This window comes from Mus caroli, unplaced genomic scaffold, assembly GCF_978045245.1.
Source record: "Mus caroli unplaced genomic scaffold, Mus_caroli_1 scaffold_1, whole genome shotgun sequence".
Taxonomy (NCBI): domain Eukaryota; kingdom Metazoa; phylum Chordata; class Mammalia; order Rodentia; family Muridae; genus Mus; species Mus caroli.
The window spans coordinates 86,097,632-86,124,714 of NW_028227256.1; the positions used below are offsets into that span (position 1 = coordinate 86,097,632).

Sequence of the window (27,083 nt, forward strand, 5' to 3'; positions counted from 1 at the left end):
CATATTCACTGTTGGAAGACAGAGCAATGAACACGTTACTGCCCAGCTCCCTTTCCAGGATCCCAGCAAGGAAGTGATGTCATCCACGGTGGGTGAAATGGGTCTTCCCATTTCAGTTAACACAATCAAGATAATTTTACAGGTGTGCTTAAAGGCCTGTCTCCTAGGTGATCCTAGATACTGTCTAATTGATGACACCAGGGGTGGCAGTGACAGTTGTGCCACTATTTCTCCCCACTTACAGAGAACTTAACCCACTGAGGCCGTGATTGGCAGCTGATGGGCAAAGGTCATGGTATCAGGACAGGTACCAGGCAGGAGGGAGGAGGCAGTGCATAAGGTGAGTCGGAGGTCAGGGATGCTTGAGTCCTTCCCTTGGCAGGTGTGATTTGTGGGAATTTGCTTGGGAGTTTTCTCTATGGCTTAGGAAGATGGGATTTTGATATTGTAAAATATTTACCCTCAGGATAAAATTTCTAATACTACCCATGCCGTAACATGAGGACTAAAATTGTGCACTTGGTTCCGGTGTAAGTGTGAGCTTGGTCACAGCCACTGACAAGTGCAAAGGCCTTGTCCTGGTTCTGGTCCTGAGGACTCAGGTACTTCACCGTCTATCTGGTGACCTGTCCTTCTCTCCTGTCTTGATCCTCAGATCTGGTGGCCTTCACTTACAAGGTTGCTCACTAGACTGCAGAGAAGAGGTCGCATGGGAGGGGCTGGGAGCAACCTGTTGGCCCCAGTTTCCTCATATTTACCAGGAGATGCTCTCTTCCTTGAAAGCAAACAGTTTTGTATCTTCTCTACTGGCCAAATCTAGACCAGTGGCTCTTAACATGCGAGTCATGATGCCTTTTGGGGTCAAATGATCCTTTCACAGGGGTCACCTAAGACCATTGGAAAACACGTTTACATCACGACTCATAACAGCAAAATTACAGTTATGGAGTAGCAACAAAAATAAATTTATGGTAGGGGTCACCACAACATGAACTATATTAAAGGGGTACAACATTAGGAAGATTGAGAATGACTGGTTTAGGCCTTTGCCTTTACACAGATCCACATTTTAAAGACAGCTGGCCTCTGCACTGCATGGGGAGTCTTGAGTCACACTTTCTTGACTACGATAGCGTTGATCATCTTTGCAGGCAAAGTGGTCAGGTTCACTCTGATACAGCCATTCAGCTGCTGTGCTCCAGGAGGTCTGTGTTGACCAGTGTGAAATTGCAGTTCCATGTAAGCCTCCCAGACGTCATTTTCTATTTGTCCTAGGTGAAGCTATGGCAGTGACAGTTTGATGTCTGTGTGTGTATGGCTAAGTGAGTCACACAGGGATTATTCAACTTAAATATTAGTCTGAGATTTGTGTTAGAGGCTGAGGGCTTAGCTCAATGGCAAAGTGCTTGCATAGGATGTACAAGGTCTGGATTGTATCCCAAGTACTGCCCCAAAGAGGTATTGGGGCGGGGGAGTTGTGCACACACTCTTGTGTGTAAAATCCTAGTACCTAGGAGTCAGAGGTGCAGGGTGTGTGTCTGTCTGTAATCCTAGTACTTGGGTGGCAGAGGCAGGAGGATTTGTTCAGTAGTTGTCTCAGGTATGTTCTAGTAAGTTTGAGGCCAGCATGAGATACATGGGATCTTGCCTTAGTGAACAACAAAATCTGTAGCCTCACGTATTTACTGGGTGTTTACCAGTTTAATTTGGTAAGACTGAAGACTGTTTGGTGAAGTGGTTTTCAGGACCTATTCCCATGTAGCCTGCCTTTTTATTCACCTTGTTTCTAGCAAAAATGGGAAGCAATCATTGGGACTTTGACAGAGGAGTGACCACTGATGAGTAGAACCCACTGTCCCTTTCATTACCCAGAGTGGAGACAGGCTTTGGAGTGTTAGGAGACTTGTGTTAGGGACCCAGCCTCGTCCCATGCCTTAGTCTCAAACTCCTGTCACTTGACTCTGTCATTCAAGGATCTGACCTGACTCCTAGACTGGCTTTGTTGCTGTGCCACTAGAAGCATTCTCAGCAGCCACCGCCACCACCGCTGCCACCACTGATCCTTCTCTGCTCTGTTGGCCAGGCTATGTGTCTTGCAGGTATGTGCCAGTCAGCTGTGTACTGACTGCACTGACAGCCTGTGTAGTGGATTAGTGCCCTGTGGGGTAGCGGAGTTTCTGTCTATAGAGATTCTTATGTCGATCTATAGAGATCTGCTTAGAGCTTGAGAAATCAGCCTGCTTCAGCGGCAGGTCTCCTGTTTTCAGCCCCCACTCCACTATACCTCAGTAGGACTTCTTGAGAATACCTGGCACTGACAAGGTTAGAAACTAGGGTCTATATGATGGGAGGGAGGGGCTGGGGGGGGAGCCCGTTGGTAAAGCGTTTCCTAGAGTGTGTGCATGTTAGTCACTTTCCTTTGCTGTGACCAGCTATCTCACAGAAGCAGCTTGTGGAGGCCATGGTTTATTTTGACTCACAGTTTGAAGGGTTGGAGTCCCTCAGGTGGTGAGGACGTGGCCGCAGGAGTGTGGGGCAGCTCATCACACTGCTTCCGTAGTCAAAAACCGAGAGAGGGCTTGCTGGTGTTCAGCTCACTTTTGTTCATCCATGAACTTCAGCCCTGAACGGTGCTGCCCACGTGCAAGAGCTGCATTGGTAAACCTTTCTGGAAAACACTGTTTCCATGGTGATTGTAAATCTCAAGTTGGGAATGAAGATGAGCTAACAAGGCTTGGGTTCTTTCTCCAGCAACAAGGAGAAAAAAGTGATAAAGTGGGGTTGGTGCATCCACGTGTGCCAGCCCCACCCCCTGGACCTGGCTGGGCTTGCCGCCCTTCGCAGGCTCTCAGAGCTGTGCATACACCAAGCTCCTTCCGTAATGAACAGAAATCGGTGTTCTAGTTCGTCTTCTGCTGAGGTGGAGACCATGGCGTTTGAAGCAGCACACAGGTTCCTTTCTGCACCACGTTACAGGACTTAGTAACAGGCCTTTGCAACAGCATAGATGCAGCCCTCAGTTTAGAGAAGTCACAGCCATGAGCAGCAGGCATTGTCCTAGCTCCTTTGTGAAGACGTCCAGCTCACTTACTCAAGCTGTGGTCCCCACATGGAGGTGGATTCTGTGCAGCATGGCATTCTTGTTGGGTCCCCAGCAGAACAGTGATGTGAGGAGCCAGGCACAGCACCGCCCCTCTGCTCCAGGTTCTCACTATGTTGGGTTGCCCACCTGGGTGAGGTGCAGGCCTCTTAGCCTTGGGTGTGTCAGCCTTGAGTGGTTGCTCTCTCATTCGCTGACATCCTCCTGCTGCTTCCTGTTTTTTTTTTTTTTTTTTTTCTCCTCCAGTCTGGTTCTACTCTTGGATTCAAGAAGTTGAAATCAATGGCTTTATATTCCGAGTTCTAAATTGAGCCACATAAACACTTTGGGCCTGGACTGAGGGTTTGGCATGGACTCGAGGCTGCTATTTTTGATATACCAGAAGTCTTCTTGGAAGTTGTTCACTGTGGGCTCTTCTCCATTTCGGCTGTGATCTTGGGATCTCAGCCTGCTCCGATGGGGGTGCCGGGAGCATTGGAGGAGGGGTTCATGAGATCTGTAACCACAGAAAACCTGCCCCGGTGGTTCTGAGGCCTTGATCACTTTGGTGAGAGCCCAGCTCTGGGGCCCTCAGTGCTGAGCATGCTCAGCTGGCTTGGTGTTAGCTCCATGCGGCTTGCTATGGCTCTCTCAAATTCAGGGACAGGCCAGACTTTTCTACCTGTGGCTACTGCTGTTCCTGTTTTATTCTGGACTGGAGAAGGCCATCTTTATAAAGTTACGTGGCCGGGTGTGTATTTCAGAAGAACGTGATAGTCAGCGGTGTACCGACAGCCCTCTGTAGTGGAGTAGCCGTGTATAGAGAGATCTCTAGCATATAACCACAGACATGGACATCCTGCTACAGAACTTTAGTAAAACCAGTCACTTAGATCTGAGAAAAACATGGCTGGCTTCTGATCTCTTTTAATTTCCACATCAAGTGGTATACAGTGACCAGATGACTTATATGAACATGTGACCATGATAGGGTCACACATGACAGGTATTGAATTGTAGATGCTTAGGAAGTCTCAGTAGATTCTTACAGTTCTGGGTTTATCACATCTGCAGAGGGCTTTGCAAAGGAGCCCAGGGACCTTAGTCTAGTGACCTGTGTTTCTGTCTTTGCATGTTCCTCTGTTCTGAGTATGGCCTCATGGCAGACTATTTCACCATGTCCTTTCCACTCTCCTGACCTGGAGGAAATGCTGGGTGGGGTAGCTTGCAGACAATGGCTGGTAAGACAGATCTAGAGATTAAATTCTCCAGTGTATACAGACATCCACTGTATTGTAAGTTTTGTCAAAGAAATAAGCACCCAGTTGCTGGATATAGGTAGAGGGAGTTACCAGAAACTACAAAGATCTCTCAAGCCTGAGCCAGTAGAGCAGAATGACCTCAGACCCCAAGCTTGGCTTTGACTGTGGATATATCTGTAGTCCAAACTGAGAGTGCTCTCTGTTAGGGAGCCTCTATGCAGGGATACATACCTAGCCCCTGGACCTGCTCCTTCTGCTTTGCCCCCAACATGAGAACATTGAACCACCGTCCATCTTCCCCACTGCTCCAGCAGATACCTGCTCTCTGCCCACATTTGGCTCATCCTTGATTCTGAGGGCTTTCCCTCTTCGAATCTACCCTTCCACGTGTTTCTTGTATCCTCCACAGCCCAGATCTCATCACACCTGCTGGAGAGCATGATGTGACTTGTACCCCATCTTCTTACCCTTTAGAGCTCCCAGGTGACTCCTACCAAACTGTGCCAACACTAGCACCATATTGTTCTTCATCCTGTGGCCTCCTGGGCCCTCCTTTTTCATCTTAACCTCAGCACCCGCCCCTCTCCTTCTCTAGCTTCTAAATCCGCACTTCCGAGACCACCCCTGAGCAGCACACTCCACAGCTAGCCTTCCTCTCATCTGCTGTACTGTCCTTGTTTACTCTGTAGCATGACACACCTTCGACCTATGCTTCTCAAAGGCAGTTCAGGCCTGGGGTTGGTTGTGGGCATCACTAATATGGGGTCCAGTGCTTGGATCTAGAAACACTTAGTGGCTGCTGTGGACAGGTGTGCTAGGAGAGTTGCCAGGTGCTGTGAGGAGGAGGGAAAAGCCTTCTTGGTCTTTATGTACCTAGAAGGTCTGAGTGCCAGGCTCAGATGTTCATTGTGTCTTCAATGGGACTTCTTGTCTGGGCTGTGTCCTGGCAGATGCTCTGGAAAGACCACAGCAGCAGTTACCACAGAGAAGGCTAGTTAGGAAGTGAGCACTGGAGGAGAGTGACCTGCAGGACACATCCTGCGGACCCCCCTCCTCCCCCCCCCCCCCATCTCTTGGGAGACTACTGCTCTACAGTACAATTTGGTCTCCTTGGCGAGTCCAGGAACGAGTGGCTGAGGAGCTGAGATGTGAATTGCTTTGGTTGAGGCCAGACGCCAGGCTTTGTTACTCGTTAATCTCTGGTTGAACCCTCTCAGGGTCACGTCTTGAGTTCCACTCTCTATCCGAGGGCAGTTTAGAAAGGAGGTCTTGGCCTCAGCTGACACCTCTGCAGCTAGGTGCTTGAAGGACTTGAGCCATGAAGAACATCACAGGGACCAGTGCCCACCACACTCGTCTGACTGTTGTCTGACTCGCCTTGAAGAGCCTGGCAGAGTGTGTTACCCACTGGTTCAGGTGGAATAGTGGACTGCAGGTTGATTTCCGTTCTTATCAATGCACAGGAAACCACACCCTGCCTCAAATGGACTTGATTTTTCTGGCCAAAATGCAGCTCTTATGAGTTGGTTCCTTGGTAGTTTGTGGCTTGTCTAATGGAAGAATCATGACATATTTGACATCTCCTAGTTTTGAAAGTGTACTGTGGGCTTTTTATAGAAGCAGCAGAAATTACCACCAGAATTGGAAGGCTGTATTGTGTGTGAGCCTACCTGTCCTCAAGTTCAGTCAGAGAGAAAGATATAATTAAGATTGGGGAGGTCGTTTTGTGTCTGTTTTGCTTGCTCAGACATCTTGAGACCTTTTGGGGTGTGTCCTGCTGGTTCTGAGGACCTCACCTTGTTTGTGTGTAGATGGGGGTTGCTCATCTTCACTTACGGGAAGTTACCTATCAGTAAAAGGCGGGTCTGTCCCAGGCCATGAGCACCCATGCCCATGGCAAGGCGGGCACTAGAGCACATGACCCTAAGTTTCCCCTCCTGGCTTAGTGTGGGTAGCAATGACAGGGATCCCTGGTGGGATCTTCAGCTGTAACCTCTGGGATGTTGTGTTGATCTGGGTGGATACAAGCTCTTCGTGAGGATGCAGGGAGATGTTGAGCCCCTCCCTATAGCTGGTGGTGTGTGTGTATTAAATAGTCTTCTGTTTAATTTTTCTGTTGAAAAGATCTTTGAAGGCAGGTAAGAACCTTTGACCCTTGTGGCGTGGTGGAGGAGTAATGAGCCCTTTGCCGTGCATTTTCTCCTCACTATGCTTTGTGGCAGTTTCAGTGCAAGATGGACTTTTACGGGCTAGAGGGTCTGCCGTCTCTGCCACCGGGTGGAACCTTCTGTGACTCTCCAGGCATAAGAGGAACCGCCCCTGGCTGCAGAAGTACCTTTATTGCCCTTTCTTAGAAAAGTAGTGACTGCTCCTGAATGAAGTCAGGACTGAAGTCTGTAAAGGTCCATAATTGATAATTGGGAAGGCAAGGTCCTGCAAGCCCCACCCCCGAGAGGCAGTCCCCCCCACCCCCAGCTTCTTAGCTATCCCTCCATCTTCCTGTGTGTTGTTCACATTCTGCATAGTTAATTACTTGGTAGACAGACTGAGTACTGGTTGCACGTGTCTGTGACCTAGTTTTTGTGCTCCATATGTTACACCACATTTATTTTGGGACCTTATCTGTGAGAAGGCTAATTTTGCTCAGGGTTATAGTATTTGTCAGGGAGAGGCCTCTGCCCGAGCCTATATGACTGGCACAGCAGAGTTTTGTACTATGCCACTTAGATGCACCCACGCAGGGCATGGGGCTGGCGACAGTAAGGGCATCAGTGTTACAGAGAGGCTCTGTGGGGCGCTGGATCACTAGAACACGGAGCCCAGGGATCGCTAAACTGAGCAGAGCATAATAACCGTGTTACTTGTCCCCTGTTGCCGTGATAAAACACTATGACCAGGATCGAGTTATGGAAGACAGAGTTTATGTTTGACTTACAGTTTCTGGAGGATCAGAGGCTATCAGTAGGGGGAAGGCATGGCACCCAACTATGGGCATGGTAGCAGGAACGTGAAGCTGAGAGAGAACCATAAACATAGAACAGAAAGCAAACTGGGAATGGGACGGTATTTCCCTATAGACTCTCCCAGAGCACCATCAGCTAGTGCTGTGTCCAAATGCCTTGCACTGGAGCACTGGCTGCAGTGAAACTTTAGTGAGATCTGTGCAACAGGAAGGAGGCGCCAGCGTACCAACAGGTCTTAGAGAGGCCTGGGGATAGTCAGTTCTGGACACTGGTCTCAGGTGGCCTTGTGGGGCAATGGAGATGCAATGGCCTTTGTTCTTTCTGCTTCTCAGAAAAAGCTGTGACTGCAGTCTCTCTCCCCTGGGGCTCTGTAGTCTGCCTGAGAAAGTGCTCCCGGCAGATGCCTTCATCACCTGGGTGACGGCCACGAGATGAAAATTTGATGGAATGAGGGCACAGGCTTCGGGGCTGCCAGTATTTCACTCAGAAGATTTCAGCCTCTGCTCACCCAGCACACATCTTTCCCAGGGGAATTTGGGATATGGCTGTATCAAGCCATGCACAGAAGGCTGTGGTTGCTGTTCCTGGCTCCCCTCAGCTTGTGGGCTGGCCTCCATGGTTGAGGGATATCTTCCTCCTTTCCAATCTCACATCCACACATTTTCTCCTCTCCCTGTCAGACTTGTACTCTCAAGCCATCACTGATACGCATGCAGCATGAGGCAGTGCTCCTAGAACTCTGTTCTCCCCGAGCATGAAGTGCTGTGAGGAACCAGTCAGTAGAAGGAAGCGTACATAGCTCTTGAGTCAGCTCCTTGAGGCCTTGAGATCACACCTCAGCTGGTGCTTTTTGACTCTACATAATCCTGAGAAGGTACATCAAGGTTCAGGGGAAAGGTGCCGGGGTTGAGCCTGTGGTATGGGTACCTGCAGAGACTGGGCGGGCATGGTGGCATCTTGGTGATGTGACATTTGTCACTGTTTAAAGCAAAGGTCTTGTGATTGGTGAAGGTGATCGTCCAGGATGTGGGGGAGGGAGCCATCTTGGCTGTGAGTCTTTGGGGTCACTGAGGAGCAGCTGGCAGTAACGGGAGTCTGGCAGTCAGCTAGTACCCTCGAGGGCCAGATCTACTCATGGCTTCTCCGCTGGCAATAGAGGCCTTTTGATAAGAAATTGAGTCATAATGCTACATACAGTTTTGGAAGCTGTTGCTGCCTTGGGTGTTAATCACTACTGCACAAAGCTCCCATTCCTCTGTAGAGCATCTGTCTCCTTCCTCAGCAAGGCTTTGGTGGGCCAGGGACCTGGCTTTCCCCCCGTGTCTGGTCTCTGGTAGCTGTGTTCCTTTTCTTTGTTGTTCTGTTCGCTATTTCAGGGCTCTGCAAATGTTCTCAGGTTAAAAAAAGATCATGTCTGTTGCTAAAAAGAGTGCATCTCTAAAAACCTTTGTGGAAATCTAAGGTTCCAAGTGCATCCTAGTACCCGAGACAGTGCGTTTTGTTCAGGTTTTTTTTTTTCCCCTCCCCTCTCACCTACAATTTCAGCTTCCTTTTCTTACTCTGGTGGCAGCTTCATGAGTTGTGGCTGGAGCTTGTGTCTGTGGTCCCTGGTGGAGCCTAACAAGGTGGGGGTGGGGGCATGATGTCATTGTGGCGATCCTGCAGACCAGGCTGTAATACGTGCCTCAGGGGCCATGGCTGTGCTGGGGCTTGTGTCCACCAGCCAGATGATGCAGTAGGAGTCTGGCCTGATAAAAGGCATTGATGAACTATTATTAGCTCAAGGAACTGAGGCCCCTGGAAGGCACTCAGTGGAGCAGTAGAATTGAAAGCTTTCTTAGAAACTCGCCATTTGTAACAAGGCTCCTCCAGGCTACAGGTGAGGACCTGTTGGGTTCTGGCTGCTCCAGTTCAAGTTCATCCATCAGTCAGCCACCTTCCTTATTTTCTGTCCAGCTGGGCCCCGCTCACTATAGGATCTTCGATTGTTTAAGATGCTGTGGAGATCTGACAGGCTTGTGATGACATCATGCTGATTTCTGCCCATGTGACCATGCTTGGGTGCCGTGGGTTGAACCGTGTGACATCATCATTGCTCAAGCTCTTCTGACCTGCACTTCTAGCTTGTCTCATAGACAGAGACCAGCCATCAGAGGGACAAAGCCTACCAGTGACCTGTTTTCTGCTCTGCCTTCCCTCCTTGCTGGTGGCCTGCTCCCTATAGTAGGCAATGGGGCTTTGCTCTGAATGAGCCTCAGGCCTCTCAGGAGAAGGAAGGTTCAGGGTGCCTTTAGCCTCCGTGCTCCTTAGTTTCTACCAGGAGTTGATGTAGCCAGGAGGAACTGAGGTTAGGGGAGGTCCAGGCAGAGGCCTAGGGAGGCTGTTGTCTGCATCTGTGCACAGTGGGGTTGATGGCACTGTTGTGTCCCTAAAGTGGGCGGGCCCCGTGGAGATGTATGGTGTCCCTTGGAGAAACTAGGCTCCTGTAGGCCAAGAGCTGACCTTTGGGCTTCTCAGAAGGAGCATGAAGGCAGCCCTGAGCCCTGAAGCTCATCTTGTGGCCTTCCTGCATGCTTCTTCTGCTAGCACAAGCTAAGTTGAGGTAGTTAGGTGTCCTCATGAATCTTGGGGCCCATGTGGGCAGCACAGTCCCTGTACCTTTATTCTGTCCACTTAGCTATCATTCATAACTCACTGTCATGATTAACAGACTAGTGAAGGAACTGATGTCACATTTTACATGTCTAACCTGGAGTCCTCGTAGCCTGTCACCACAGGGGGAGGTCAGGACCCAGCACCCCCTTTTTCCTTTGTTGAGCTGACTGAAGACTGTTAAGTTCTGGGACCGTAGCTTGGTGTTAGAGCAATTGTCTAGTGTGTGGAGGCCCTGTGTTGGTTGCACTGCACTGCAGAAGCGGGGAAGGTAATTGAAGCTGTGCTTGGTTAGTGATGAGGAATGACAAGCCACAGTGGAGGTCACTGGTGGCATCAAACAGGACCCTGGCAGCCTGACCCTCACCTAGCAGAAGGCTCACTGGACTACCCATGCCCACCAGTGGTAATCTCTGCCCTACTGTTAAATTGCAGTGCAGTAGTACTTTATTTAAACCAGTGCCCGTGAATGTGTTTCCTTCTTGTATTGGAGTGAGGTGTTAAGTGGGCACTGCAGTTTCCTCTGGGTCTTTGTTTTGGGTGAGTCAGGGTGGTCAGGTTGGCTTTGAGCTCACTGTGTAGCCTAGGAGGACCTTGAACTTCTCATCCTTATGATCCTACCTCTCAAGTGCGGAGATGGCAGGCGTGCATCACACCAGCTTCATTCAGTGCAAGACATCCATCTTGGGCCTACTATGTGCGTAATAAGAAAGCTCACAAACAGCTGTGCCTTCAGGCTCTGTCCACTGGGAAGATCCTTGGGCAATGTATGCAGACATGCCCTGAGTTGTTCCTTGAAGCAGGCAGGCAGCTGCTCTGTCGTCACCTGAGAGAGACAGGAGGTGTGGTTTGCCTCGGCCCCCTTTCCCCGCTGGGTGAGGAGGTTTCTGTGTGGGTGCTGTGTAGCTTGTGTTTCCATTGCTGTCTGTGGCACAAGGCTCAGTCACTGAGAAGCCACACAGAGGAAGGTGACAGAGATTGTGGTGCAGACGTCTTTGACTAAAGCATGTGTCACTCTTCATTTGGCCCTGAGCCAAGCCAGCCTTCCCTTCCTTCAGACTGGGCCCTGGTTTTTAAAGAAAGGTTTCATGATGAAACTGTGTTGATTCTTTAGTCCTTCTCTTCTCTTCTCTTCTCTTCTCTTCTCTTCTCTTCTCTTCTCTTCTCTTCTCTTCTCTTCTCTTCTCTTTCCTCCTCCTCCTCCTCCTCCTTCTATTAAGTCAACTATTTTATTAACCTAGTTGCCACAAAAATGAACATTCTGCAAAGATGTCACACAGGCTACAGTATGAATATGCTTTGTCTTCTGTAGCTTCTGAGATCACCCAGGTCCTCCTGATTTAGCTTCTCTGAGCAGAGACCTTCCTCTGGGTGACTCGGCTCCTTAGACATTGGGGTTTCTAGGTCAGTGCAGGGCCAGTGATGTCTGTCCTGTGTTGGTTGCAGCCTCTTTGGTATCAGGGGACTGTCTTCCTGGTCTGCTTGGCACCCTTCGCCCTTTCCAGCCACCGACAGAGGAGAAGCAGGCCATGGCTTCCAGCCCTGACACCTGCTGGGTCTGAGTACCAAGCATCCTCCTGATCATGATGACTGACTTGACCTTGAATGTGCTGTGGGGGACTTTGCTTTTTGGACAGCTTAAGAGGTAACAGGAGTCAGCATTTGAGGAAGATTAACAAGTGAACTATATTGGAAAGAGACATGAAACCTGTGACTGGCTTGCAGTAGGTACTGACTACCTCAGGCTATCATTTCTGACAGGCGGTGGCACACGGGAAACGTGAAAATCCTGTGAGCAAAGCCAGGGATGTTGGGTGTGGGGTGGAGAGGTGTAAGGCAGCCTGCTGAGTCCCTCAGTACCGAGGGGCCCTCTCTTCCTGACCTGTCCCGAGCCACCCTTGCTGAATAGCTGTCTGGTTTCTTTCTGAGAATCCAAATATTCTGCACCCTGCAATCTTGCCGCTGGCTCTAGCCATTGTGTATATCCTTTGTGTGTGTGAGAGAGAGAGATTTCAGGAAAGTAACTGTTTCAGTAGAATAAAAAACAGATGAAAATCTAGCTTGACACCAGGTCAGGCCCAGGCAAATCAGGCTCCTGCCTCAGTTTTTCTACATTGTGCTGAGAACCGGGACAGCCTTCAGGTCTGCTATGGACACTAGGAAGGCCTGGAGCTGGAGTGAGGGATTAAGGGCCAGGGTGAGAGCCTTTGGCATTGCTGAGTGCAGTAGGTGTTATACACCACAGCCTTGAGGCCAGACAATGTGTGAACTTGGGCAAGTATTGGCCTCCAGGGTAGTTGTAACATGGGTGGCTGATATGACCCTGCTTTCATGGTCCCTCTGCCAAAAATGACATCTAGGGAATGTTTTGACTTCTGTGAGTTCTGTGGCATGTCTCCTCACGTTTCCCATCCTCTATTACAGATGCTTTCGTGAACAGCCAGGAATGGACACTCAGCCGATCAGTACCAGAGCTCAAAGTGGTGAGTGGCATCTCTGGCCTTGGGAGGGAGGGGCTAGAATAAGCAGGGTGGGAGTGTGCAAGCGTGCCCATATGGAGTTCTGTTTCCTGAGGTCTGTAGGTAGGACATGTTCCGTCTGGGAGTGTGTACCTGGAAAAGGCCATCACTGGCCATAAGGAGCTACGGCCTTGAGCGTGCCATAGCAGCCATCCAGCAGGGCGTGGTTTATGTACAGGACCAACGCTTCCCTGCCCAACTCCATGCTGCTCTGTGTCTGTGTCTCACACATAGACTACTCTACTAATGCCACCGGGGATCGACCTGTCCCTTGCTGGGCATTATGACAGCCTCTGTAAGAAGCCATCAGAAGTCATAATTTTTAAAAAGTAACGGCTGTTTATGCAATTACGAATTCTTGGCATATGTAAAGAGTTCTGTTTTTAATAGAAGCAGCTTCTGGTAGAGTTAAAGCTTATAGCTGGCTTCAGTGAGTATTTCTCTTTGCAGTCGCCTCCTGCAGCAAGCACAGTTCCATTGCTCCCCTCCCAGCCTAGCATGGAAGGAAGGGACAAACCTTCCTTTGTGTATGCATGCGCGCACACACACACACACACACTCTCCCTCCCTCCCTCCCTCCCTCCCTCCCTCCCTCCCTCCCTCCCTCCCTCCCTCCCTTCCTCCTCTCTCCTCTCTCCTCTCTCCTCTCTCCTCTCTCCTCTCTCCTCTCTCCTCTCTCCTCTCTCCTCTCTCCTCTCTCTTCTCTTCTCTTCTCTTCTCTTCTCTTCTCTTCTCTTCTCTTCTCTTCTCTCTGTCTCTGTCTGTCTCTGTCTCTCTCTCCCTCTCCTGTTGCTGGGCTCCATAATTTACCCGCTGAAAGACGGCTTCGGATGGTGAAGACCCTCAGTTGGGCCCACCCACTCACTGTGCGTTTTCCCTCTATGCTCACTCTTCCTCCCCATTTCTCCAGTGACCCACCTGAACTTCCAAGGTCCCCACCTTTGTGATGCTGAGAGGATGGGATAAGGACTTCTGTGTCTCACACCTGAGATGGAAGTAAGCCACTTCCTCCAGGACTCTGGTGTGTCTCAGCAATGGCCCCCAATGGGGTTATTCACTTAGGGAAGACAGCTCTCCTCCCAGCCTCTGGGGTTCTGTGAGACTGGCTCTGAAGTAGCTGCTTGGTCTGTCTGCTCTGTTTCATAGCTTCTATAACCTGTACAGTATTTAAAGTGTTCTGCAAATACCTAATGAGTGACACAGGGGTGGGTGCCAGTGCCATTAACAGGACCTTTTTGTACAGGTTAGCCAGTTTCAGATACTCCTGGCAAGAAACTCGGGCACTGACCCCTCTGGTTCTAGATTCAGTGCCAATTAACAAGGCCGCAGTGTTTTCATGAGGTGTTTATGAAGCATATACTCCACTGGGCATGCTCTGCCTGCAGGTTCCATGTAATTATGGCCTTCCGTCCTCACAATTATTCATGACGGGGAGGCCCTGTTGTCAACCTGTGTCACAGGTAAGGTTTGAGACATGGAAGAGCTTACCCAGAAGCCATCTACAGTCGGGTAGAGCTGGGACTCGAAGCCAGAAGCTCTCTCTCAGAGAGCGCTGTATATCTGTATATCTGTCCCTACTGTTGTAGCCTCTGGCCTCATGTGTCCATTTAAGTCAGAGCAACAGCGGGGTGGAGTGCTTCAACCTCCCAGCAGCACAAGAGATGGCTGGGAGCCAGGAGGTATTGATCCTCATCTTCCTGATAAACTTCCTGGGAGTTAAAGGTGCTGCAGGTTGACAGCCTGAATGGGTTTAGTTTGGTTGGCTTGGGCTTTTTAAGACAGCATCTTATATGTAATCTCAGCTGCCATGAAGCTTACCATGTAGCCCAGGCTGGCTTTTAATTCACCACCGTTCTTCTTCAGCCTCCCAAAGGCTAGAATTATACAGGCTTGTGCCACCATGCTTGGTTCGGTCCACATATTTTTATCAGCCAATAGTAATTGAGAATTGTTGCTTCCAAGACCTTATTTTCTGGTATATGGTTTTCTAAGGTAAGCATCGGTGTGTCTAGCAAGTATTAGCATTTAAAGAGACAGTGTAGGGTCTTCTAAATGTGACTTTCTTAAAGCTCACTTGAGATCTAGGGCTCATCTGTGTTTTGAGGATGGCCAGGCACTCTGCTGTGGTGGGCGCCCTCTTGTGGCTGCATCAGCAGGTACCTCATTGTCAAGGGCACCTTAGCCTGTTCTTGCCTGGTGAGGATGCTCAGGTCTGAAGAAGCACTTCTTTGTTCTGTGAAGCATTTCCCTCCCCATGCCCACGGGGATGTCATTGTTTCTGCCCTCATGCAGCACCCGAGACAGACAGGTGGCCCTTTAGGTCATCACTGTGGGACCCTCATCCTGCTTGGAAATGCAGCCCTGGGTGATGTCACTGAGTCTCCAATGGGCCTTTTATGGAGTATTTCTCAGGGAGTCTTTCAGTACCCATCAGGACATACATACGGTTCACTTTTTGCTTCTGGGAGAGTGGCGGGCTCTGCCTGTGGTCTCGGAAGTTGTGCTGCAGTTGTTTTCAGCACTGCAGATTGGTGCCAGGCTACACAGGCTCCGTGCCTCCACTGGGGTGGAAGCAGTGGGCAGACGATGCAGAGGTGCCACCATGTATTTTGCTTATACTCTCAGCTGGGATTTTTAGCTGAGAGGTTCCATTTTTACAGCAGATTGCTGTTTAGTAGCTGAGTAGAAAACACAGGATGCTGGAGGATTGAGATTATAAAGGTGCTATGCTCTGCGTCTTCCGGGAGTATGGCAGCATGAGGCACAGAGCCCTGACTGACAGCCTGCCACCTTCTCCTGCCTGAGATACCTAGCGTGGACATTACCAGGGCACTCCTCTATGCCCATGAAGCCCTTGGACCCAAGCTGAATTATTTTCTCTTCCGCAAGTGACGTTCAGGAGCGGTTGTCACAGTTCCCCAGGAGGCCCACATCCTAACAGATGGTAGTTCTACCAGTGTTTCAAGTTGAAATGGTGCAGCTCACAACCTATGAGATGGGTGCAGGGGCCAAAGAAACCTCTTTTGGGCGGCACTGGCCTGCTCAGGAATACGCGGTACCAATGCCCACTGTTACAGGAAAGAGTGTCTGGTGTCACCACACAGAGAAAGCCCAGCTGCACAGTGCTGGGTAGGGGAACATTTCTTCCAGGAAGAGAAAGTAATCTTAATTAAAAATTTCATTTCTGTGGCATATACTGGCTTGGATTTTCTCAGCTTGAAGCTGACAAACAGCAGGTGCCCTTGAGCAAAAGAATAATTAATAGGCAGATATTCTCAAACTGTGGAGGCTCAAGGTAGGAAGATGCAGGCTGGCCTTGGAGGGGGAGATGACTTTTTCTTTGTGCAGGAACTGTCCACATGCTCTGGTCCTCAGCCCAGCCCTCAAGGGTAGAGAAAGCTCCTTTATATTCACTGCGTTAGTCACGCATCAGCCATTTATACTCGGAGTCCATGGGGCTGTGCATCTTCCTTGGGCTGGGTGCCTTGAAGGTGGAGAACAAGATGAGGGAGACACAGTGTTTTCCCATAAGGGGCTGGAAGTCACAGCCTCACACTGAGATCTGCTAAACACTGTTGTACAGCAGGAAAAGGCAGGAGCCAGGGCCTGAGGGCATCTTGCTGGCTCCAGGTGAGGGCGTGGCGTTACGGTGTAAAACCCATGTTCATAGTTCTAGAGGTTGGGAATCAAAGGCATCTACAGATTTGGGAGCTGGTGAGGACTGGGCGGAGGGGGGGGGGTGTCATCTCCCCTGTAGATCACAGGTAGAGTCCTTGCTGGGCTACTTTCAAATGTACATTTGATCCCATATGGACAGTGTTCTTGTGACCAGTCCCCTCTCAGCTCCTCCCCACCCCCATATAACATCTGGGGCCTGGGGACTTAAACTTTCAGAAGCCCAAGGGTGGACCTCGAAGGTTGTGGTTTCTGAACAGAACCAGAAGGCTGTGATTTCTGAACTGGCTGTGGATCCTGAGTTAGAGTAGGATTTGGGTCTGTGATCAGTCAGTGTGGAAAGTTCTACTCACCTGGAGACAGCAAGTCCATAGAGAGAAGGTTGGCCGCCTGTGGATATAGGATTCAAAGCCAGGAAGTAGGAAGCCCGGGGGGGGGGGGGTGCAAGCATGGTGAGAGGGCCAGGACAGCCTGCAGGTGCAGGGATAGTCACACCGGCTGTGGGGGCAGTTGGGACTGGGGATGGATATGTGATTGTTGAGCAAAGAGTTGAATGCACAAGGCAGCAGCTCCCCAGAGCGACTGTGGGGGTAAGGGCAGGGCTCCCGCACAGGCCAGGTGCCCGATCCTGCCTGCCAGTGTTATTTTCTACTCACTGTGATCACCTGAGTTGTCCTGGCCACAGCTTGACTGTGGTTTTTCTCTTGGTTGTGTGTTTCTGAGAGACAGGCTTGCTGTCTGTTCTCTATGGGCTCTGCCTCCCTCCCCCATCCCAGTTACCCCTGCCTCCAAGTCTTTCCCATGTTTACCTTCTTAGGGTGGAACACCCCAGATGGCCCTATCTACTACGCATGACCGTTCGTAGCATCCTGTCCCATGGAACCTTTCCTCCTTAGTATAGATAGGGAGGCACCTATCCTCGTGGACAGTTGAGCCATTGCACATGTGCCAGATAAAGCAAGCAGGGGTCTTCCCAGAAGAACGCCAGCATGCTGACGCCCTAACAGTATCCAGCACTATTGGACAGGAGCTGCTAATTTGGGTTTGATTCCATCTCCGATAGAAGGAGTCACTGCATTCATTTCTGAGTGTCTCTTCAACATTTCAGCAGGGAGATTATGACCACACATGCAAAAAAAAAAAAAAAAATCACCTCTAACTGCTGTCTTATTTTTTTGTCGCAGGGAATTGTGGGTAACCTGGCCAGCGGCAAGTCTGCGCTGGTGCACCGGTACCTGACAGGCACGTACGTGCAGGAGGAATCTCCAGAAGGTATGCTGTTCGGCAGGTGGTTAGTTACCAGCTTAGAGTTCAGGCTTTCAATTTTCTCCTTAGCATATTCTAAATCATCGATGACCCATGCTAAAGTCATAAGAAAGCCACCAAGCAGCAAAGAGACTTAGGTATATGCTCCCTCCCATTGGGGTTCTAGCGCATCCACTCCAGCGTTTTGAGCATTAACCACCGTGAGGTGTTCTGGAGTACATTCACTCTGTAAAGCGTGTCCTTAGTCCGGTGCCACCCCTTTGAGTATTGGTCAGACACCATTCTGAACTGGACACTTGACCGTGTGGTGCTGCTCAGTCACAGACACCAGCATTTCTAATACAATCCAGATCACCCTGCCACGTGTCTAAGTATGTTTCCCTTTATATTGTATTACAAACATGTAATCATTTTGCATGTGAGTTAGGCATTTTTTATTTTTGCCATTAGACATTTTGATTCTTCTGTTGACATACCCATGTCTTACTGTGGTTCTGTTCCTTTTTTTTATTTATTTATTTTTTTCTCTAAGTAGCTTTATGACAATGGTAGGAGGAAGGAAGCCCTCTAGTCCCCCTAATGCAAGCATAGCCCACAAGCCACTTCCTGAACTGTTATTTTCTCCCCATGTAACCTTTTGAAATCCAACTCTGAGACACTGAATTTCTGGTTCCTTCTTTTTCTTACTGGCTGTTCCATTCTTTGCAGATATGGACGCAGGTAACTATATGTTTTCTTCATGCGGTGCTTGTCTCGTTCTGGAGAGAGGAGAGGCACCACCCTGTACTGTAGCGCTCCCCTCCACCCTGTTCTGTGTCTCATCCTACTCTGTCTCATCCACCTTTTTCCTAAGTTCAGCATCTCACCCTGTTTCGTCCCTTAGCTGTCTCTTGAGTAGTAGTCCGAAGTAGCTTCACGTGTCCCCTGTAACACATGTTTCAGCCCCTTAACTCTTGTCCTAAAGACTGTAGAACCATCTAGAAAGAACAGAGTTCTGAGGGGCCTGCTTGGGGCTCTGCTTTCACCCTGCAGTAGTTTTCTACCATGTTTTTAAAGCCTCATGGCTGCCCCATCAGAGAAACGCCCACTTTTAAAATTCTCTCTGTAGAATGATGGTCTGGGGGGAGGAGGGGATCCAAACAGAGGTTTATGGATGAGACCAAAGGGACGAAGGCTCTGGTTTGTGGGGACTACAGACCCAGATGCTTGGAACCCACAGAGTGGAGAAGGGAGCAATTTAGTATCTTCCCCCCAAGACCCATCCAGGGCTACACTTTCTTCATATGCCTGAGTGTGAGTGGTCACTACAGCCAGCTTGACTAGGAGTCTGGAGTGCTTTGAACTAGGGGCTTCTGTGTGTGAGACTCACCATTGTACAACTGGTGAAACCAGCTACCATGGGTGTACAGCCAACTCAACTGCAAGATAAGCATTTGCCTTTTCCAGGCAGCTCTGATTTGAACATCTCCAGCATCTAAGCTAGGATTGCTAGAAGTTCCAGGCCAGCCTCAGGTTCTCTTGCTGTCACGATGTGGCTCAGAGGTCTAGCGGTTTTAGAGGTAGGTTGTGCTGAAGTTGCTGGTTCTAAAGGAAGAGGCTGGGCCACATCTACACTTGGTCATTATTGTGGTTTCTGCCACTTTCCCATTGGACATTCAGTCCATCCTAACACGCCTGTGTCAGACTTGATTTATTTGCAGTGTAGAATATGACCTTCTATTTTGATCAACACAGAGCTGTTTCTTTAGAACATTCACACATCAGAAGTAAAAATTGTATCCTGTGAGATGACCTCATCGGTTGCTAACACCCCCCCCCCAACCCCCATCCACAGAGTGAGAATATATCATCACATTGGCAGACACATAGCTGAGGACTCCTGGATCTGGGAGACAGAATTTAGGCTGCCTCTCACACCCTCCCCTGCCTACCAATATGTGTGTCCTCTTTCTGTGAACCTTGGGCTCAGGGTGATTGTTCTGTGTCCTGGGGGAGCTTTGAGCAGCGTCATGCCCAGGAGTACCCAACAGGATACTCAGCTGCATCTGTGAATGAGGAGAACTGTGTGCCTGGAAGCCCCTTGACTTGGCAGCTCTGCGTCCCAGCATCCACCCATGTGTTCCTGCCTGGAATGCAGCAGATGGCAGCTATCCTCTGCCTCTGAGGATCTGAGAGCTGGCTCAGTGACTCGGTAGGACACAGGTGGAAGGGCGCAGCTCAGGAGGACAGGTGTGGTTGGTGCCTGGCTGGAACTTTGGGATTGGAGTGACCTCTGCAACCCTCCAATGTCTTTGTGTTGCAGTCGCCTTCTGATTTGTCCTTTGTGACATGCCATTTTCCCCTGATATAACGGAAACCCTCTTTGCTTTAGAAAGAAATCGGGTTTATTTTAGCCCACAATTTGAGCAACTGAAGGTCCACGATTGGGCAGATACATGTTTGGGGTCTGTTGAGGGCCTTATGGTGGCAGCTTAGCCAGAGCTTGTATGACAGTGGACTGCATGCTGAGACAGGAGATTTGAGTGTGGGATGTGGACAGCTTGATCTTTGCAAGAACCCTTTCTACTGAGAATGAGCCATCATCCTCCCAGACCCACATCAATCTCTTTCAAGGGCCGCAGTTTCCCTGCACTATAACCCATCTGCTAACGGATTCATCACCCTCCATTGTTGGGAAACAGCCCTTTGGAGACACTCAAACCATGTCCATGTCACAGAAATCCCCCATGACTGCTAGAGCGGTCAGCTGAACAGCTACCACTCTGCCATCCACATGGCTATTTCTGCCAGTCTGTGCAACTCACTGGATTCTCCCCATTCTGGTTCATGGTGGCACAGGGTTGTTCCTCTGGCTTAATACATACATAAATATCCTTTGCTGTGTGTCTTAGTTAGGGAGGGTTTCATTGAGGTAAAGAGACACCATGACCAAGGCAACTCTTGTAAAGGGAAACATTTAATTGGAGCTGGCTTACAGTTTCAGAGGTGCAGTCCATCTTCATCGTGGGAGAAAGCATGGTGGCATGCAGGCAGACGTGGTGCTGGAGAGGGAGCTGAGAGTTCTATATCTTGATCCACAGGCGGCCAGGAAAGGATTCCCCCTGCAGGCAGCTAGGAAGAGGCTCTCGTCTGCACTGGGCAGAGCTTGAGCATAGGGTCTCAAAGCCCAACCCCATAGTGATGCACTTCCCCCAGCAAGGCCAAACCTACTCTAACAAGGCCACACCTCTTAATAGAGCCACTCCCTGGGCCAAGCATATTCAGACCACCGCACTGTGATCCTGTCTTGCCCCTGGGAGGTTTGGGTAATGGGAGGGATAATGTGGTGAGGAGCTTAAAACAGAACATCACTCTTGGAGAAGAGCTCGGCCTCCTGACAGAAACATCTCAGGTGCAGTCACCCTGGACTGTTTTCTTCAGGTGCCTCTCAGTGTCACCATACAGGGTGGCTCAATTCTCTCTTCTTGAGTGGCACCTTTTTAGTTGGCATCTTATTCCATGAGAGAAGAGAGTGACTTGAAAGCCTGGGAGATGTAGTCAAGAAAAAACACTTTATGCATTCTATTTAATGCTACTTTTAATTAGTGACTTAGGGGAAACCGGTTTATCTCGGCAGGGAGTCTGTGATCCCTGGAAGGAGCTGAAAGAGTGCAGCTATTGTATGGGTGGTCTCCTTTATGTGTGAGTGAGTGTATTTGTGAGTGTGTATGTGTGTGTGTGGGTGGGGGAGGCAGAGAGAGAGAGGTGATGTATGATACCAGAGTCCCAGGGCTGCTGTTGCAAAAAACTAGATCCAGTGGCTAAAAGCAGAAGTGATATCCCTAGGCGAGTTTGGTTACTTTAGTAGGCAGGCAGGGCAGGTCTTGGTGGTGGTGGTGGTGGTGGTGGTGGTGGTGGTGGTGGTGGTGGTGGTGGTGGTGGTGGTGGTGGCGGCGGCGGCGGCAGCAGCGGCAGCCTGTCACCAGTGTACTCAGAGCTATGGAGGGCGGGCTCAGCTTCATCTGTTCCCCTGGACCTGGGTTGGTTAACACTGCTGGCTCTTGAGTCCCACAGGACAGGACCAGGCTGGGTGTGACCCTCACACCTCCCTTCAATGTCCTATTAATAGCTGCTAATTAGAGTTGTGAACGGGTGTTTGGGCTGTGTAATGTCAGGTCCCTCTCATGTGTTAAGTGCTTAGCATTCACTGTGTACCCTGCCTTCCCTCATACCAAGCCCATGTGTTTCATGGAATTTTAACTCCCTGTAGGGAAGGAAATAGAGAAACAGCTTGTCAACAGCATGTGGGAGGTGTTGGGAATCGTGTGTCATCCCAGGACACTTGCTGTGTCCTCCAGGGATGATAGGCCCTGGGCCCTGGGCCGCCCTCTTTGGGTGTTGTTTCCTCCTGCCTGAGAGTTGCCGTCCTCGAGGCCTTGGTGTTTCTGTAGGGATGGATCCAGTAGATGGCTTTGAGGTTGACATCAGCAAAGCTGAGAATGGCAGTGAGAACATCGATCACCCCCAGCTGATGCTTCCAGCCGCAGTCTGCTGATGGCACAGGGCTAGAACTGTGGGCTGAAGTTGTATTGTCTGCAAACCACCTTCTGTTACCCAGATCCAGAGTAAACAAACCCACACACACTAAATGGAGGCTGAGGCCGCCTGCCTGCCTGCTGTAAGATTCACTCACTGCCTGAAGAGGGAGGAGGGCAAGTCTCACTCCAAGAGTGACTGTCACTGGCTACAACTTCAGGAAAGAAGAGCTACTGCATCCAGGTGTGGATGGGAGCACGTGGCCCCGCTGTTCCAATCCACATGGGCATAATTCATAAGAAACGTGTTCCTCTTGTCACTGACCTTTTTCATTGTCTCTTAACCTGTTCAAATTTGTAGGCAGAAGCTTCAAGATTGTGGTTGCCCTAGATATGTCTACTCTGACAGACAGTAGGTGCTTGCCCAGTTGCTTGGTGATGGAGACACACGTCCAGGAGACCTGGATCCACCTCTCTGCCCCAGCCCTGATTCTGTGCTCTCCTGGCTATCCTAGCAGTTGTATACACAGTGGCCTTATGCACGGTGACCTCAACCACATACAGTGAGGGTGCACAGACAGCAGCCTGGAGATCCCCACATCAGGTTTCTTCTCCCCACGCCACCCCAGTCGGAAAACAGCCAATCAGAAGTCTGCTCCCAAGTCACCCATTTTTCCACAAAGTAACCCAAGAAAATCAGAGTAGTGGGGGATAATCCAAGGTGGATCTTTGGCTAGGATGGGGATGGCAGTGTCTTTCCTCTGAAGCACTGGAGGGAGGTGGAGGAGCCCACACACGATGTGTGCAAATGCCACATGTGTTGTAGTTTGAAGTTGTTTTGGTAATGATGGTGTGAGGAAGCATCAGGCATGCTCAGTAGGTCTGACCTACAGTGAGGGGCATTTTTGATCTGTGCTTGGCTGGATCCGTGGGTGTGCAGCAGGGGTATATGGAGGGCTGGTTGTCTTAAGAGTGAACTGGGTCAGAAGGTCTCTGTTGTGAGAGATGCCCTGGGAGCCCTAAATGATGCTGCCCTCTTCCAGTGACAAGCTCCACCAAGCATGGTTCCACCACGGTTCTCCCTGAAGAACCAACAAGAGAGCTTGGGGCTTCCTTACAGAGCATGTGTGGGTGTGAGGGCAGGAGTGATGACCCAGGGCAGCCATGCTGGAAAGTCTTTACCCAGCATGAGTGATGGCCTCCCCATAGCCATGTAGATGAAGCCCCCTTCTCATTCACCTTTCTAAGCCTACATGTACTGTCCGCTCTGGAGATAACTGAGGCCGTGTGCAGTTAGAACCAGTTGTAATCAAATGGCTAGGAGATGTGGCTGGACTCTCAGGTGAGGGTCCAGTGACCTCCCAGTCTCTTCTTCCTTTGAGAAAGTATCAGCAGTCTACAGGCCCACCAGTGGCAGTTGACTCTTAGAAGAAGGCACAGCCCATCTGATGGAGCAACCCCTCCCCCCTAGAGGATAGCATAATACACTCTCATAACTTACACCCGGAAACTAAACTCTTAGAGCCTGAATCCCAAAAAATCTGCCAGTGCTCCTGGCTAACTGGGGTGTGCAGACGGCAGGTCTCAACTCTTCGTTCCTGAGAGAAGCTCAGAGCTTCTGTTGCCCATTTACTTTTGATGGAGTCATCTTAGGTTTGGTGAAAGTGGTCTGTGGGGAGGAGCCCAGTCCACATCTTGGGAGAGACAAACAGATGTGTGTATGTGTGTAGGGGCTGGGGAAGGGGTACTAAGAGAGAGGAGTAGGGTGCTGAAAGGTAGGGAACAAAATGTACCCCGTAACCAGGGAGCATTTAAGAATGCAGTTTGGGCTGCTGTGCAGTCTGTTGTCCCATCTCCTGCCATGCCCTGAAGAGGCTTGCTAATGTCAGACACGACTGCCTGGGGCTGAGTCGTCAGGGTTCACAGATCGTCTTGGCCGTTGAGCAGTCTTACAACATTCAGCATCTGATGAACACACACACACACAGAGTGACTTGTGTAGAATACTCAGAAAATTCTCAGCCTTTGTATAATGACAACCCTGTCATCGCAGAGCCATGGGTGGCCTCCTCCTGTGTGGGCCTGTCATATGTGGGTGCCACAAGAGGCTCTAACTCTGCTCCCTCTGATGTTCTCAGCGGTGTGGCTGTTGTCACCAGTGCTTTCCTTTGCTCAAGGACCTCATTGGTCCATATGAAACCATCAGACAGCTTCAGGGCATCCCAAGCATCCCCTGAACGAAGGTGAGACCAATAAAGGCACAGCCTTTATGTTACCTGGGACCACACCTGACAACCAGGAACCTAGATCAGAGGTCAAGATAGGAGGTGGTCGGTACCCTCTCCTGGGTCTAGAAGCTCTAGGGTCTTTGCCACATTCATGGATAGGTGGGAAGGTGTAGAACTGTGGGTGCCACATGCAGACCAGAGCACTGGGTTTCCCATGCAGGCTTTGAGTTTCCCTCTCCCTCTCTGGGGTGCTGATGTCACATGCTACAGCAGGTTCCTGGTTGTCACTTACATCCAGCCAGCAGTTGCCTGAGAGTCTCTATCCATGCGTCAGTCTTGATATTCCTCCAAAGTGCCTGCCTGGACTGGTCTCCTAACAGATGTGTCTGGCTAGCGTCAGGCTAGTGAGTGTGTTCTCAGGAGCGCGTGGATCTGAAATATTTTGTTAATGGATGTTTGCTTAGTCTCCTAGAAACAAACGCTGTGGTAAACACCCAGCCTGATCTCTCAGAGTTGCTGAAACACATTTAGGCCATTGGCTCCAAGAACCTTTTCCAAATCCAGTAAACTTTTAAAAAGTCCAGTTAGTCTTGCTACACAGATGGTAGGCTTCTTCTCAAACTCTTTGACGTTTGAGCAAAACAAAAATCCATATAACCCTAATACAACTGGAGTGGCTTTGAAATCTACCCGTTTACGTTTTTTGAATGTGAATTTTACCCTGTTGCTTGCAACCCAGGAATTTTTTTTTAAGCAAAAGCAACCGCTTAGGGTTATCTCTGAGCCTTGAGATCATGGGCCCACTGGTTGGTCGGTTCCATAGTTCAGTTCAGTTGTTATTCTGCGTGGTTTGAGGTGTGCTAACCTGGCCCCTAATGGGAATGTCCCCTACCTTACCTTCCATGTTGACATTGTGTGTGTTGCATGTAGTCTCTGACTCTACCCTGCATGGCACAACGCTGCGTAAGACAGGTGAAGGACACTCAATTCTTTACTAGACTTTGGAAGATGTTCAAGAGAAGCATGCACTGTGAACAAGGGGAGAGAGCAGCAAAGCCAGGAAAGAGGAGGTTGTCATGTTTCTGGCATCCACGAGTCTGGCAGGACAAAATGTGTTTTTCAGTTGGTTGGCAGCAACTCAGTGGCTTGTCCGTGTTTTTATCATTACTTCAGCAAGAAGCCGAAGACTCACTGAAAACTGGCCCAGGGCCTGAGGCTGGTGTGTGCATCCAGGAAGCAGTTGTTTCCCCGATCGTTAGGTGGAACTGATTTGACACCTGGCCAGGTCAAGTCTCCAGCCCTCTAGCTAGGGTAGACCAGCTGGCACATGCTGGGCAGGATCAGCAGTTCACGGACACAGGACGTGTGTACACTTGGATGCCACTGGGCTCCAGAGTCAGAATCAGCCGGCCTGGCTTTCTACACAGCTGTCCCAGGAACCTAGAGAGTTGAGCATGGCCATTATTGTTTTTATACTTTTGGAACAGGATTTGGTGTATTGTAGCCTGACCTTAATGTTGCTATGTAATAGAAGGTGACTTGAGCATCTGATCCTCCTGCCTCAGCTTCTCCAATGCTGGGATTGCAGCTGTGCACCACCATGCCCAGTGCATGCATACCAAGTAGAACCATAGAGTCGTGCATGCAAGACAAGCACTCTACCCACTGAGCTGTGTCCCCAGTCCAACAGCACAACCGTTCTCAGCAGGAAAAATATAGATGGCTTCATATCTACAATCCCAGGGTATGTTTCAAGATTTTAAGATACATTTACAGGTGTGTTCTCCACTGAAGTTCATCACCTTTACCTGCCAGGCATTAATTTTGGAATCTGTTATTCCCCGACCCCACATCTAGTACTTTGTCTGCTGTGTCATTTGTCCTTGACTTTGCCATCAGTGCCCAGCCTGCTTCCACTTTTAAGGCACCTCATGGCAACAGCCTGCTTGGATCTGGCTGGAGCAAGACTAGGTTTACTTATAAGTCTGCAGCTGTGGCGGTGGGGGAGGAGGGAGGAAGGGATAGAGAATCCATCTAGAGCGGTTCAAATAGGGGACGTCAGCTTCTTGACCTATGTTCCTGGAACACAGACTCCTCCCTCTCCCATCTCTTGTATGTCCTGACTTTAAGGCTCATGTAGCTAGCTAGCTCTCCCCACCCAGTGCCAAGCAGCTTGTTGATGCCCCTGACCATGGTGCTTAGACCTGGTACAGAGAAAAAGTGAAATGTTTCTCTCTCTTGCTTTTCAGTTCTTTGTTTTTCTCTTTGCAGCAGAATATTCAGAGATTGTTCTGATTGACTTTGCTCCAGCCTTGTGCTTTTTCTTTGAGCCGATAGGTATGTCTAGGTATAAGAAAAGATTCAGGTCAGCGAGTCTCGTGGAACACAGTAGTGAGGTGTGCCTCACTGTTGGCTCCTGAGCTGCTGGTGATGGAGGTAGAAGCAAGCCTGTGTTGTAGCCACAGAGGGGCAAGTGTTCTTTGAGAGTTTAAACAAAGGGCCTGTGCAGTGCATTTCATCTTCCCATCACTGAGTGTGGTGCAGACCAGAGTTGGACAGCACTGTGTACATACGCCCTAATCCTGCCTCACACAGGCAACACTTAACTTCTGTGGCTCCACAGAGCCTAGGTGGTCTGCTCTTTCCTGGACATACTTCCCTTCCTGGTCCATACAAGGACGTGTGTGCTTGTCAGAGCTACTGTGGGTGTAGGCCACAATACCCAAGGAGCACGGGGCCCAACACTGTGTGTGTGTAATCTCAGCACAGAGCCCCATACTGACAGCAGCCTACGTTGCTTGGCTGTAATGAGTTTGTGTAATTGATTTATTTGTGATTGGTCCAGACCAGAAAAGGAAACTAGATATTGCTGGTAGTGCTCTCCTGCCTCTGCCCGTGGAGGTTTCCAGGGTGCACCATGTTAGG

At 49.9% G+C, this 27,083-nt stretch overlaps 1 protein-coding gene across 16 annotated transcripts in view; it reads left to right on the forward strand.

The window, feature by feature from the left end:
* Agap1 (ArfGAP with GTPase domain, ankyrin repeat and PH domain 1) overlaps window positions 1-27,083 on the forward strand; it is a 435,924-nt gene that overhangs the window by 137,448 nt on the left and 271,393 nt on the right. For 9 of the 16 annotated variants that reach the window (XM_085839355.1, XM_085839372.1, XM_029480713.2 and 6 more), the window contains exons 2-4: window positions 12,381-12,439; window positions 17,335-17,422; window positions 18,125-18,136. In XM_085839355.1, the coding sequence (XP_085695481.1) occupies window positions 12,381-12,439; window positions 17,335-17,422; window positions 18,125-18,136 (159 nt within the window). The remainder of the gene's footprint in view (window positions 1-12,380; window positions 12,440-17,334; window positions 17,423-18,124; window positions 18,137-27,083) is intronic. The other 7 variants (XM_085839356.1, XM_021160509.3, XM_085839378.1 and 4 more) reach the window with 1 other exon arrangement.